A 15,043-nucleotide genomic window follows, 5' to 3' on the forward strand; every position below is an offset into this window, starting at 1 on the left:
GAATTTTAATAGTTTTAAGCATTTGTCAACATTTTATAGACATTTAAATTACTAGTGTTTAATACAGTTTTATTTTTCTTGGTGAAATTATATTCATATTTGATTTAAATGTATATATTTCTAAGTTTCTAAACTAAAATGCTTTCTTTCTAGAATTCTTTATTTACTCAAACTTTTACTTGCTACCTAGAGTGTGCACTATTAAAAAACCAAAAACTTAAAATAGAAATGCCAATTTTTGTTTTTATTTTTTTTTAACTTATTTAATACTAAACTAGCATCTCATAGGAAGAACTGTCTTTATTATACTTAAAATGTTTTTCTTTAATTTGATTTTTTTGCATGTGCTTTTCTTTATAGCTTTATTGAGATGTATTTTGCATACCATAAAATTCATTTATTTTAATGTGTATATTTCATTGACTTTTGTTATATTCTCAGATCGTGCAACCATTGCTGCAGTCTACTGTTAGATCGTTTACAATACCTCACAAAGTGACCGTGTGCACATTAGCAGTCACTTCCCATTCCTGTTCCTTCTTTACTCTCCACCTCTACCCCACACCCTTAGGCAACTGTTAATCTAAGGATTTGCCTATTTTGGATGTTTTACATTAATTTGATTTCTAAAAAATAAAGATTTCCCCTACCAAGAAAGCTTGAGTAATGGGGGAGACCTACAGACCAGGAGTTTCTAAAACACATTTGCATTATGATTTAACTCATGTGGGTCAGCAAAAAGAAGTACAGTATTTTCTGGAAACAAATATGAGAAGTGGTATATATTGATGTTCTTACATTGGTGGCTATAATAATAAAAAACCCAATTTTTTTTATTTCCGTAAGTGATAAATCCTGAATTAAAGGTAGTAATTGAATGTTTTCTGCTTCAAATTAGCTAGCTGGATTTTCGAGAGTTATAAGTATAGTTTGAGAAATTGCTTGTCATGACTTTTTTTTAGATAATTCACATTATTTTCCTTAATTTAAATATTTTGCACTTAAGTGGGCTGATATCATAATGGTACTTGTCAGGTTTTTAAAAAGTGAAGAATATCATAGATGTCATCCTCAATCATGAAGCATATTTTGAGGTTGCTTTCAGTTAAAACAAAACCAAAAATCTTATATTTAAGATGGAAGTACGTATTTTGATTAGTTTTAAATTTGAGATTCCAAAAATATAGCTACCTAGAAATTAGAAACTTCACAGATGAAATAAAAATATTAAAAATATAAATATTTTAAATAATGGTAGGTTCATGAAATTATAATCAGAGAAATGGAAAGAATGATGATGGCAGGAAAGAAGAATTAGTTATTAAACATAAATCGTCTGATGATTAAACCCCTTTAAGATTATTTAATGAAATTAAACAGTTTTTAAATTCTGAAACAGGCAATATTTACAAACTTAAAAATGGCTTATATTCCATAAGGTTATTTGTAAATTAATTCTTGCCCTGGGGAAATGAAGTCTTAACTCTAAATATTGTTACAAGTGGTAATTAGGTCCTAGACAAGGTTATAAAAATTTGTGTAACCTATAATATAGCCAGTGTAATTTTGGTTAAAAAATACCTGTTAGTATTTATGAGCTAGTCTGGAAACATAACCAACACTTACAGCATTATTTTTGCAAGAAAGTGCAATTTATGATATGTACCCCAATGAAAATGTAATACTTGGCTCTTCAGCAGTTCTTTTGCCTCTATGTGTCTGCTATTAGGGTTGTGTAGAGATCAAATTATCTTCCTACTTTATACTTCTGTCCCAAGCCACTCCTTTGAGACCTCAAAACTTCAGAATCCTCTCTTCTTACAAAAGGAAATGGAGAAACAGATCACTACCTTCTCCTGTAAAGATGGCTCCTGCCAGCCCCAGCTGCTTATAACAAGTAAACATTTGTCATTGTGGACAGTAGGCCTAAGCATGGCATGGTGCTTGGGAAATACCATTCTATCTATTTAAAACTGTTTTGTTTCCAGGGAAATCTTCCTCCAGGATATAAGATCACTCTAATTGATATAGGACTTGTTATTGAATATCTCATGGGAGGAACCTACAGATGTACCTACACTCGGAAACGTTTTCGATTAATATATAATAGTCTTGGTGGAAATAATCGGGTATGTAAAATTTGGAGAAAGTCTGTATATCTGCATTAGAGTTAACCCATACACTTTAAGTGTTAAGAATTGGTTACATTAGAAGGGTGAAAGTAACGTCTTAAAAATAGATTTTCAACTAAGAGTAATTAGAAATATTTTGTAATCAAAATCCTAAACCAATCATATTTCATGTGTACGCATACACAAACACATTCGCACATACATAAAAATTGTTTCTTGAATTTTTATAACATGTCAGCATATTTAAATCTGTAAAAGTTAATCTCTTATTTTCAGAGGTCTGGCCGAAATACCTCCAGCAGCACTCCTCAGCTGCGAAAGAATCACGAATCTTTTGGCAATAGAGCAGATAAAAAGGAAAAAATGAGACATAATCATTTCATTAAAACAGCACAGCCCTACCGACCAAAGGTATATTGATTTAATTATTACCCTCTCTGGATTTTGATTTTGTATTGTTAAATAAAAAACAACTTGTTTTAGTAAGAGTTATCTTTTGTTTTTGGATATATTGTATCTTTGAATTTACATTTTCCCATATACAAAGTATTCATTGTGACTTAATGATTCTGTTAAGTTCTTTATGTTTAGCTATGATAATAACCATATTTTAAAAATGTTTTGATAAATGTTTAACTGACTCCTTACATTCCATTTTTATTTGATTAAGAACATGAAAGACGAAGGTATTATCTAAATTTTTATTTTATTAAAATTGTATTTTATCAGATATTAGTTGAACTATTTAGTCCCTTTCTTTTATCTTGGAAAACTTTTATTACAAAAACATTTGTGTTGAAATAGCATTTTTAAAAAAAGAATTATGAGCTATAATAAAAATCAAGTTTCTAGAATTTATACTGTTATGTGCAGTTATATGATGTCAAAGAACAGTGAGGAGAGTTGAAGATGTTGAAGAATAAAAAGGATATTTTATAAAAATTTTCACTAACATGAATGTCATGTGGCCTTGTTATAATGACCCTTATAATATATATTTTCCTTTGAAGATTGATACAGCTGTGGAAGAAGGAAAGAAGAAAAGAACCAAAGATGAAATTGTAGATATTGATGACCCAGAAACCAAGCGCTTTCCTTATCCACTCAATGAACTGTTAATTTGGGCTTGCCTTATGAAGAGGCAGGTTATGGCCCGTTTTTTATGGCAGCATGGTGAAGAATCAATGGCTAAAGCACTAGTCGCCTGTAAGATTTATCGTTCAATGGCATACGAAGCAAAGCAGAGTGACCTGGTAGATGATACTTCAGAAGAACTGAAACAGTATTCCAAGTAAGTTATATTTTATCCTTTGAAAAACATTTTAAAAATACAAAGTAGACAGTGTTTAAGTGGCTGTTATATAGTGCCATGCACTTAATAGGAATATATATGTATAATTTTATTGGTACAATTAAGAGAAAACTGTTTTTAAAATGTATTAGGTATTATTTAAAATTCAAGAAGAAACTTTTCTGCCTATGATGTGAAAGAGGTTATTATTACATTGTTTGCAACTCAAGAGTCAAATATTTCCATAAGAAAGAAGAAATGCCAGAAGTCAGTTTGATAATTGCACGTGGTAGCAATTAGATTAGGAAAAGTTCCATTTGGAGTGGTAAGGAAAGGAAGAAAGTGAGGTTTGAGCTGTGTTCTAAGGAAATAGACTGAATTCAAGTAGGAGGGCATTTCAAATGTTGGAACTACATATATAGAAGAATAAAATAGTCATAAAAGTTTACAATTTACTTAGGGGAGTATTGGAACATTAAGCTGGAAAGGTAGTTTGTAGGAAGCTTTCTAATAGATACTAAGACCTTCCCTCTCTTCCCTCTCAAATGGGCTGTCTTTGGAAGAGAGTAACAGCTATTACTGAAAACAACTCAAACAGGTATTTTATGTTAGTGGGGATTCAAGACTCAGATGTTTCTCATGATTTAGGTTAGCCCCTAGTCACACTTTTCTTCCTCCCTACTGGTACCAACCCTTTTCTATGTTTGAAATACTACTTTTTTCAACAGAGCATTACAACATTGTCAGTTTTGGTTCCCTGTGAGACTATAATTTATTTCTAGGACCAAGAGAAAGTGCTCAGTCTTTTACTTAATGTGACATATTTTAATATTTTGTGATTTCCATATAAATGTCTGAAAAAATACAGCTACTATCATTCTAATGCCTTACAATTCCGTGTGTGTGTGAAAATATTAAAAACTAGAAACTGTTATGAATGAATTTAAGAATAGTGGTTTAAAACTGCAATTTGTTAATCTGAGTATATTTTGGATTTTATCTTTTTATAGTGATTTCGGTCAACTGGCAGTTGAATTACTAGAACAATCCTTCAGGCAAGATGAAACCATGGCTATGAAATTGCTCACTTATGAACTGAAAAACTGGAGTAATTCAACCTGCCTAAAGTTAGCAGTTTCTTCAAGACTTAGACCTTTTGTAGCCCATACCTGTACACAAATGCTGTTATCTGATATGTGGATGGGAAGGCTGAATATGAGGAAAAATTCATGGTACAAGGTATAGCTTGGAAATAATTTGATATAAAGTATGTGATTAGATTTTTAAAAACAGGAGAATTGTCCTAATGTATAGTAAAATGCTTTGATTTGTGAGGGTGACTGTGGGGGTTACTAAGGGAGGTGAAGAAGGGTTGGTTGGCATTTCATCCCAGTGGCATAATGGGCACTTTTCCCTTCCTATTCTTTACTCTTTCCCTTCCTATTCTTCTTATTCTTCTTATTCTTTCCCTTCTTATTCTTTCCCTTCCTATTCTTTCCTCAGGTGTGTATAATGATTGTTGCTACTTTCTGAGTCCAGAAGCATGAGGGCAACAAATTGGGAATATTGGAGTTTACAGCTTGAGCAGCCATGAAAAAAGAGTTACTGCTTTATGAAAGGATAATTCCCAAATTCTAAAATTCAGGACCTATCTACTCACCTAATAATCTGTTACTTTTAAGTTACTTGAAATATGTTGGATAAGTATATATATCCACGTACCCAGTTTATACTTATGGCTAAGTTTATTCATATGCCCGGTTTTTAAGGTTAAGAATTTCAGTTAAGTGGCTGGTTCTGTCAGTTTTGTCATAGTGACAGAGATTGCTTTAAACTTCCCTTTTTATTCTCTTATATCTTTTAAAATAAGGTACAGAAATATAGAAGGCCAAAATCAGGCAAGTAGTTTAACCATAGGCTTTTGTTAGTGGATAACAAATACTAATCATCTACTAAAAATAATGGTCTGAAAGAATAACCAACAGAACCCCTGTTACACAATTATAATTTCTTTCTGCTCTAGGATTTGCAAATAGTACATAAATTTTTAGAAACAAACCTTTTTGTTTATAGAGGCACAAGCTGAGTAATCGTGTTATGACATGGAACACTTGCAAAGAGATTTAGGATAAAATTAAGCACATAGAACCTTCATAAGGCTTGAATTTTGTTTAAACAAAAATACATTTTCTGAACAAGTCTTTAATAATTATTGAATCTAGACTATACTGACATTATTAAATACTCACGTTTTGTTATTCCTTAAAACAATTCAACGTGGGCCTCTTTAAGTACAATGTGTAAGTAAAAAATGAATTTTTTTGTCATTTCCCTACAAGGCCAGGGGCAAAATGGCTAATAATCATAAGATATTTAATAACTTTTTATTGTTTTTATTATATTCTCAGAGGTTATTGATTTTAAAATGCAAACTTATATGTTTCTAAAAATTGTAGGTCATATTAAGCATTCTAGTTCCACCTGCCATATTAATGCTAGAATACAAAACTAAGGCTGAAATGTCCCATATCCCACAATCTCAAGATGCTCATCAGATGACAATGGAAGATAGTGAAAACAACTTTCAAAACATAACGGAAGAGATCCCCATGGTAAGGAGGAAAAAATTTTAAAGTAAATATAAGTTTGTTGTAAATAAGTGTACCTTAGACTTCTTTTTTTAATTTTAGGAATTATTTAAAGAAGTAAGGATTTTGGACAGTAGTGAAGTAAAGAATGAAATGGAGATACAGATAAAATCAAAAAAGCTTCCAATTACACGAAAGTTTTATGCCTTTTATCATGCACCAATTGTAAAATTCTGGTTTAACACGGTATGTTTTTAAATTCTATGAGCATAATGTTTTTAAAAGATAGGCCTTAAGGGACCTTTGATCTAGAGTACATACTAATCTTGTTGTAACTTGGATCACTGAAAAGGCATTTCCCATTTAAAATAGCAAGAAGTTTGGCTTAGTTTCATCCAAATTTGCCAACATCTAGAATGATAACGCTAACAAATTTTGGTTCTAATTGGAACTTAAAATTTGTTAATGTGTCGTAACCATTGGCATTTGTGAGTGAGTAACAAATACTAATCATCTATTAGAAATAATGATGAAAGATTAACTGAAAGAAACTCTGATATGTAATTATAATTTCTTTGTGCTTTAGGATTTTACAGATAATACAAAAAAGTTTAGACATAAACCTGTTTGCAGTGTTAATTGATGATAATAAAGAGCAATCCAGATCATTCATATGGTTTTATTTATCAGTGGCTTATTTCTCTTATTAGAGTGTATGCTTGACTACCTGCCACATAATAGGCTTTTCTTTCTCTTGTTTTATAGAAAAATGGATTTTACCAGCATTTTAAAGAGCATATGTCCATAGAGTTGTGGACTCACCTGTTATTTTCTTTGAGATGTAGTTATTTATTCATTGTTTTGGTGGGTTTTGTTGCACGGGGGGCAGCGCTAGGAACTTAACAGTTGGCTATTTTGCTAACATCACTCTCCCTAGGGATGGACTCACCTGAAGACACATGAGATTAGCCCCTACTTTTAAACAGGGGCTGAGAGGATGATGAGGTTTTACTTCCCTTCCTAGAAAAACTCTTAAGGTGTTTTTTATTTTGTTGTCGTTTTTTTCATTTTTATCAATATTAGGAATTTTTTCAGTTGGCCAAAGTATACAAATAGTTTTGTGCTCAGATGGACATTTGAGATTTTGTTTCTGCAGCCATTGCTTTCTCACCCCTATGCATGCCCATTAACCTGAGACTAATTTGTTGTATTTCCTTACTTCTCAGTGTGAAAATTTCTTGTTCCTTCCTGTTCGTGTGTTGAAATTACAAATCTCAATTATCTGATCTAATCCCCAAATTCTGTCCTCACTAATGAAAATAGCAATAATTTTTTAAGTATCAATGAGTGTGAGTTTTCCTTCTGAAACGAAATGAACCTTCAGATGTTATGCGTAGACCTTATCACCTCCCTATAACCTTTTTTGTTAAGAGTATCAAAGGAGGGCTATTCCCCTATCTAGGGCAACTCCTATTCACGTCCGTTTCCATTTCTTGAGATTCAACTTTAGTGATTGGGAGCTAGGAAAATACCAGTGTCTTTAACTAGGAATACTATTTGGTTGGGGGAGGAGGCAGAAAGTATATGTTCCTTGATGATCATGGTAGTAACATTCTATAGTAATTTTAATACACTATGATACTCTAGGTTTAATATATGTTGAACAGAATTGTGTGGACTATGCTGAGAACATAAACCTGATATTATAAAATTATTTCTATGGAAAGTTCTAAAAGATCGACAAAGTTTTAGAACAACACATTTATATTCTGGGGACGATTTATACTTTGATAATGCAATGTCGGGCCGAGCCCGTGGCGCACTCGGGAGAGTGCGGCGCTGGGAGCACAGCGACGCTCCCGCTGCGGGTTCGGATCCTATATGGGAATGGCCAGTGCACTCACTGGCTGAGTGCCAGTCACGAAAAAGACAAAAAATATATATATATACAGATAATGCAGTGTCTACACCGAAGAAGAGCTACTTATAAAACTTTTAATGATTGAGGCTAGGGGATAATTCAGAGATTCATTTAGTATATGCTTGAAATGTCCATAATAAAATGTTTTATTTTGTAACCAATTTTATTTATGTAACTGTTACTTCTTTTTTATTAGTTGGCATATTTAGGATTTCTGATGCTTTATACATTTGTGGTTCTTGTGCAAATGGAACGATTACCTTCAGTTCAAGAATGGATTGTTATTGCTTATATTTTTACCTATGCCATTGAGAAAGTCCGTGAGGTACGTCTTTAATTTTACTACCAGTAACTTATGGTATGTATGGAGGATTTTTTGTTTTGTTTTGTTTTGGGTTTCATAAGCATTCTGGTCAGCACCATTTAACCAGTCTCTAAAATGTTCCAAACCTGCCCCAGTTTTCTTGTCTTCTAAACTCCTACCAGCAACTAGGCTTTTTCTAGCCTGCTCCTTCAGATTCTTCCAGCCTCTCCTCAATACCCAGTCCCAAAGCTGCTTCCACAGTTTCAAGTATTTGTTATAAGCAACACCCCACTTCTCTGGTACCAATTTTCTGTATTAGTCCATTTCTGTTGCTTATAACAAAATACCCAGAACTGGGTAATTCCTAAAGAAAATTTATTGCTTATAGTTTTGGAGGCTGGGAAGTCTGGAGTTCAGGGAGCACATCTGGTGAAGGCCTTGTTGATGGTGACAGCGACTCAGGGGTCTCACATAGGAGAGTAGTGGAGCAGAGAGAGAGAGATAGCTCCTCATGTGCTCTCCATTTAAAACCCTCAGAACCATGTCCATGACCACCATTAAACAATTTGGTATGCCATGGTCCTCACAGTCTAATCACCTCTTCCAGGGCCCACTTTCAATTACCGTAATAGGATTCCCCACTCTCAACAGTTAAAATGGGAATTAAGCATCAATGACTTTAGGCCATTCAATCCACTGCAGGTGTGTACGTGGGTATGTGTATATATTATTCATAACTTCAGTGGGTGATGACATTATAGAAGTCTAGAACATGTTTATTTTTGCTGTTCTAAAAGTAATGGATGGCAGTAGATGAGATCAGTGAGTATGCTGTTTACCTTGTCACCATTACAAATACAATGATGTGTCTCACAGAAACATAGCCTAGATTTTTTTTTGTTTTGTTTCCTCTCCATTCATATTTATGCTCTCTATTACTCTTCAAAAAGTATTAAGTACACATATGGCCAATCAGGTAGGTAAATTATAAATAGATTTTTTATTCTGCTCTTGTATTGCACTGCTCACTAAAATGTACTATGTTGCCCACTGAATTGTTATTTAGATTTATATCCCTGTATCCTTCAGTTTTTAGTTTAAATTGTAACATTTTGATTTTGGAAAAAAAAAGTTTTCTCCTTAAATGAAGTTTTACACTTTCTATTCAAACTAGTAGCTATGTAGATGTGGTTTTATAACACACTTGCATAAATACTTTTGATTATTTCATGTCTCTGCTTTACATTTAGAGAATATATGAAATTGCAAAAATAATTAGAAGGGATTATACTTCTCTCCCACTTAGATACCATATTAAATTATTATATTCAATAGCTTGCTTTGCTCCTTAAATTTCTCTGAGTGCTATGGTCCATATGTTTATGAAAATTAAGTTGTTAAATGACAAAAGCAAGTTGTCAGCACCACGCTCACCCAGTGAGCAAACCGGCCATCCCTATATGGGATCCGAACCTGTGGCCTTGGTGTTATCAGCACCACACTCTCCCGAGTGAGCCACAGGCCAGCCCCAGCAAGTTGTGAGGCATTTTTTGAAGTATATATATGTATAAAACTTCTTCAAGGATTCAGGAGATAGTAATAATAGTGGTTGCCTCTAGTGGGAAGGGTAATTAATTGGCTAAGGGAGAAGAGCGAAAGGGAGACTTTTCAGTATTTATGATACACTATGATTATGAAGCTGTGAATGTATTACAATTCCTCCTCCCAAAAGATGTTTTTTAAATTCTTACATTTAAGAGAAGATATATATGTTTTAAATAAGTTAGATAAGTACAGCTACTTAAGAAGATAGTATACTACCAGGAAGATACTACCAGGATATCCAAGTGTTGCTTCAATTTGAAATTAAACAACTTTTAAAAAATATTTCATATTCCAGGTCCAGAGAACCATGTTGTAATCTAAGATTTTCAGCTTGGTTGGGCAGGTCATTTTATATATACATATATATGTCTGTGTGTGTGTGTAAATAAATATATATATATATATATATATTTTTTTTTTTTTTTTTTTTTTTTTTTTTTGGGTTAGTGGCAGCTGGCCAATACAGGGATTGAACCCTGGACCTTGGTGTTATCAGCACCACACTCTAACCAACTGAGCTAACCAGCCAGCTCCTGGTCCTTTATTTATAAGGACTGTCTGTCTCTGCTATCTTACTATTTTGGTGATCAAATACATCATCAAATGCTTATCTTAGCATTTCATACACATAATGTATGAAAGCATTTTGAAACATTAAAACATATCTAAAATTCTGCTGTGATGTTATAATTGAATGCTGTGTTTTAATAAGAAATTGATTAAACCTTTTTTGTTCTTGTTGAACCTTTAGATCTTTATGTCTGAAGCTGGGAAAATAAACCAGAAGATTAAAGTGTGGTTCAGTGATTACTTCAATATCAGTGATACAATTGCCATAATTACTTTCTTCATTGGATTTGGACTAAGATTTGGAACAAAATGGAACTTTGAGAATGCATATGATAATCATGTTTTTGTGGCTGGAAGATTAATTTACTGTCTTAACATAATATTTTGGTATGTGCGTTTGCTAGATTTTCTAGCTGTAAATCAACAGGCAGGACCTTATGTAATGATGATTGGAAAAATGGTAAGTTGAGGGGTGTCTGTTAAAATTTGTGGGTTTATTGATATTTTTTCTTAAAAGCCATAAAAACGTGTTATTAACAAAGTTATAATACTTGAACCAGTTAATGTCTGTTACTTCCTGTTTATTTCCCTCATACTCCAAATCTACCATTCCTCAAAGATATTTTATTAACTTTTGAAGATAAGTATTTGATGGGATATGGTGAGGAAAACCATATTCTGTTTGTGTTGTCTTAAAATGTTTTAATTTTTAAATGCTGCTTGCTAGGGAGGGCTATTTGGCATCTGAATGAACAATATAAACTTGTTAGCTCCAATCTATATATTTCTTTTCTTCTTCATTGCTACAATCCTAAACTAATTCACCATTATCTGTTACCTGAAGTAGTCTAATAACCTGTTTTCTCACAGTCACTCTGGCCTATCTTCAATCTACATTATAGTTATAACAATTATTTCAAAATGCAAATCTGAATATGTCACTTCCTATCCTAAAAAAATTTTTAGTGGTTTTGCGTTGCTCCGGAAGATTAGTGAAAGATTAAATGAATTAGTGAAGATTAATGAAACCCACAAGCCCTGCCAAGTTTGACTGTTGCTTTCCTTTCCTTCTTTTTTTTTTAACTTTTAATTTTGAGATAATTATGGTTTCACATGCAGTTATAAGAATTAATACAGAGAGATTCTTTGTACGCTTTACCTTGTTTCTTCTGATGATAATATCTTGCTTGCTTTCCTTTTAAACTTCATCTCATATCATTCTTGACCTTTTACTTATGCTGTAGTTACACAGGCCTTTTAAATTTTCTTTAACATATCCCTACTAGAGTACCATAGCTTATGTTCTTCCTTTTGCTTGGAATGATCACCCTCATCTACACTCATACCCTTAGCTTTTTTGACTAATTAAACAAAGTTTATCCTTCAGATCTTAGCTCCAACATGATTTTTTTTCAGGGAAGCTTTTTTTGTTCCCTTTTAGCTAGATAGTTTTGTTTGATATATACCCTTCTGGTACCCATGTCCTTCCCTTCAGTATATTTATCTCTGTGTCTAACTATATTTTAAACTACATTCTAATTATATTATTTATCTTCTCCTGTAGACTATAAACTCCTTGGAGAGGAACCTTGTCTAGTTTTGGTCGCCTTCATATCTCCAGTACTTATCACAGAGCTTGTCACCTACTAGGTTCTCCTTAGTTAATATTTGTTGGTTGTATGGATAAAATCATTACAAGTAGCAAAAACAAGATAAAAATGCTGAACATTCACTCTCTTTTGATAGTTTTATTCTTGAGATTTTTTCTCTTATTTTTATATCCTTAAAAAATTATAATCGTTCTCAAGATTTTTTCCTCTTATTTTTATATCCTTAGAAAAATTATAATTATTGACCAAGTAGTTTTTAATGGTAATTCTTCACTGCTCTGCAAGACACTGCAGTAAGCCATAGGGTGTTGCGTCTGAACTTGAAACCACATTTCTTTTTTGACTTTACCAATCCTGTAGTTATGTTTTATAATCTTATAGTCTAGCTCGAGGAACCTGTCCTCAAAACATAAAATATTTTAGGAAATCATATGAGATTTTATCTAACAGTATAGTATATTGATTAAATTAATGAGTAGGGGGTGTAGGGATTCATGGAAAGAGATCACTCAGTGGAGGCTTTTTTAAAAAGCAGTGGGATGTTCTTTGAAAGCATGATATAAATGTGAGTAAAATGGCACAACCTGACTGGAGTTTCTTTTATAAAGAGTGCTAAGTTGGCAGTCAAACTGGATAAACATGGTGTAGCTGAGTTATATGGGACATTGCAAAATGGGCAGTCTGAACTTTTTAGAGAATAAAAATATAGGGAAATCCTTGAAGTTTTTCCTCCAAATTTGTTTTTTCTTTTCCTTAAGAGGAAGAAGTATTGACATTTATAATTTGGAGTGACTTTTCATTGTATAGCTGTTGAAAGCAACTAGTCAGATTGTTCATTATGATTTTCAGCCAGTGGGGACAGTCTGAAAAAGTCCCACAAGAGCTTCCCATGCTCAGCCCTACCTCCTACACCCATCTTGTTCCATTATTAATGTTCTTTGCAAGATAATGCTAGCTAAATAAATACTATCTATGTTTTATGTCTTTAAGTAACTCTTTCCTCCTGTCTTCACTGATCAGGCTGTTTTTCAAAGTTACATCCAGAATGCCTAATGTTTTCTTAATATAATATGCCCAATATTTTGTTCTTTCTCGTAGGCTAATTCAACAGTCAGGTTTTTTTATTTTTTAATCTATATGTCAAATTTAATGTGTGGGTTTTTAATACACTGAACTGAAAAATCTAAAACATATTGGGCCTACTCCTGCCATGAATTGATTTTGGTTTTCAGTGGTGAAAAAGGCAAAATTCATATAGAGATATTACTTTTGTGAAAGTAACTTTTCCTTTCTTATTCTAAAAGTACTATTGATCATAGAAAATTTTAGCAAATACAAATCACCATCCAGAGACATTAACTATTAACAGTTTGATATATATCCTTTCATTCTTTAACGCATATGTATGAATACATGTTTATTTGTGTCAGACTTCATAGGAGTAAATATATATAATGGTTTTACCAAAATGGCCTTATAAAATATGTGCTGTTTCTCAATTCTTTTTAAATATCTGTCCCATTTTAATTAATTTAAAAATCTACTCCTAGAGTTTCTGAAACTCCCTTAATCGTGGAAAATCACGGTCTTTTAAATTACCTCTATGTTATGAGTAACCCCATTAGCTCACAAGATCGTCTTTGTGACATGAAAGCAAGATTTTTACGTTTTCTAGATATAAAATATTATTGTTTAATTTGCTTTTCCACATTACTTATTATCCCTCCAGGAGAATTTGTCTCCTTTCCCTCAGTTGAGAATTACTGATTTCCTATTTGTCAAATCAAAGAAGTATTCATTATTCATCCATTTTGGCATTCTTATAGTATTTCCAGGAAAAATAGGGGGGTTAAGGTTTTTTTGAAGAATTGGGTTTAGTTTAACTTCTTTAGCAAGAAGGTACTTCAGCTGTCATTGCTTGACAGATTATTGAGTGACTTAGTGGTATCAAGTCAATTTAATGGTAATATAAATGGGAGATGGCAAGAAGTACAGACATGAACAACCATAATAAAGGATGGAGATGGGAAAAATAGAGGGAGCCAAGGGAAAGTAGAGCTATCTGGATTTTCATCTGAATCTAGCCTCTGACCTACTCACAACATTCCCGTCCACTGTCCCATCCCTGTTATGGGGAGCTTGAATATATATTTGATTTTCTTTATCTGTGATTTTCTTTAGAACCACCCTCATCAACCAGTCATTTATCTCATCATAGTTGTTTTCCCCTAGTGCCATCTTCCTTTTACACACCCTTCAAAACTTTTGTAGTGGTTAGCATCCTAATTCTAACATTCTTTTCTTTTTGTGTATCTGTTATATGCTAAGAGTCATGCTAACCTGGGGCTTCAAAGATGAATAAGACATGGGCCACATCCTCATGGAATTCACAATCAAATATTCAAGAGGATGTGAACAAATAAATAGCTATTGAAAAATATGATAAACTGTTTTGTGAAGATGGAAGAGCTGGTAGCCAGTTCTGTTATGAAGGCTTTCTTTCACAAAGCATATAGCATTTCAAAAGAGTTTAGTGAAAAGAATTTTTCCTGAGTAGGGAATTTCTAACCAGAGGAAACAGCTTTAAAGAGCCTCAAGATAAAAAAGATAAAAAGGAAGAAACCTTTCTCACATTTTATATCTTTATATAGAGATCAGTCTAATGAAAATTACATGGTAAATGGTAAACTTCTCCCACTCATTCATCTACATTATACATTCAAGATAGGAATCCTCATTTTAGATATGAGCAAACAGAATATTCAAATATTACTAATTAAATTTAGGTCAAGTGTAAGGAAGGTTGTCAAATAGGCTTTATGTGAGCAGGTATGAAATCCAGAGATGTCTGAGTCATCAGCCATAGATCTTGAATAAATTTCGGTTACTTCGGTAGAGGTTTGGGTTTTGTTTTGAATATTTGACTTGGGCTTTTGATGAATTTTTTGCCTTTTAAAATCTTTTATCCCTAGATTTAGTTTTTCAAAAACACATTCAGTAATCTCAAATGCACAATGAGGGC

At 32.7% G+C, this 15,043-nt stretch overlaps 1 protein-coding gene and 1 non-coding gene across 4 annotated transcripts in view; one reads left to right on the top strand and one right to left on the bottom strand.

Moving 5' to 3' along the window:
- TRPM7 (transient receptor potential cation channel subfamily M member 7) overlaps positions 1 to 15,043 on the top strand; it is a 105,822-nt gene that overhangs the window by 55,989 nt on the left and 34,790 nt on the right. Inside the window, exons 14-21 of one of the 3 annotated variants that reach the window (XM_063090966.1) lie at positions 1,989 to 2,129; positions 2,409 to 2,543; positions 3,143 to 3,423; positions 4,434 to 4,662; positions 5,880 to 6,035; positions 6,114 to 6,257; positions 8,129 to 8,257; positions 10,593 to 10,871. In XM_063090966.1, coding sequence (XP_062947036.1) covers positions 1,989 to 2,129; positions 2,409 to 2,543; positions 3,143 to 3,423; positions 4,434 to 4,662; positions 5,880 to 6,035; positions 6,114 to 6,257; positions 8,129 to 8,257; positions 10,593 to 10,871 — 1,494 coding nt within the window. The remainder of the gene's footprint in view (positions 1 to 1,988; positions 2,130 to 2,408; positions 2,544 to 3,142; positions 3,424 to 4,433; positions 4,663 to 5,879; positions 6,036 to 6,113; positions 6,258 to 8,128; positions 8,258 to 10,592; positions 10,872 to 15,043) is intronic. The other 2 variants (XM_063090967.1, XM_063090968.1) reach the window with 2 other exon arrangements.
- Positions 10,296 to 10,369, bottom strand: TRNAI-GAU (transfer RNA isoleucine (anticodon GAU)). Its single transcript has one exon. It is a non-coding gene; the product is annotated as a tRNA-Ile (tRNA).

Source organism: Cynocephalus volans, chromosome 3 (assembly GCF_027409185.1).
Source record: "Cynocephalus volans isolate mCynVol1 chromosome 3, mCynVol1.pri, whole genome shotgun sequence".
In the NCBI taxonomy this organism is placed as follows: domain Eukaryota; kingdom Metazoa; phylum Chordata; class Mammalia; order Dermoptera; family Cynocephalidae; genus Cynocephalus; species Cynocephalus volans.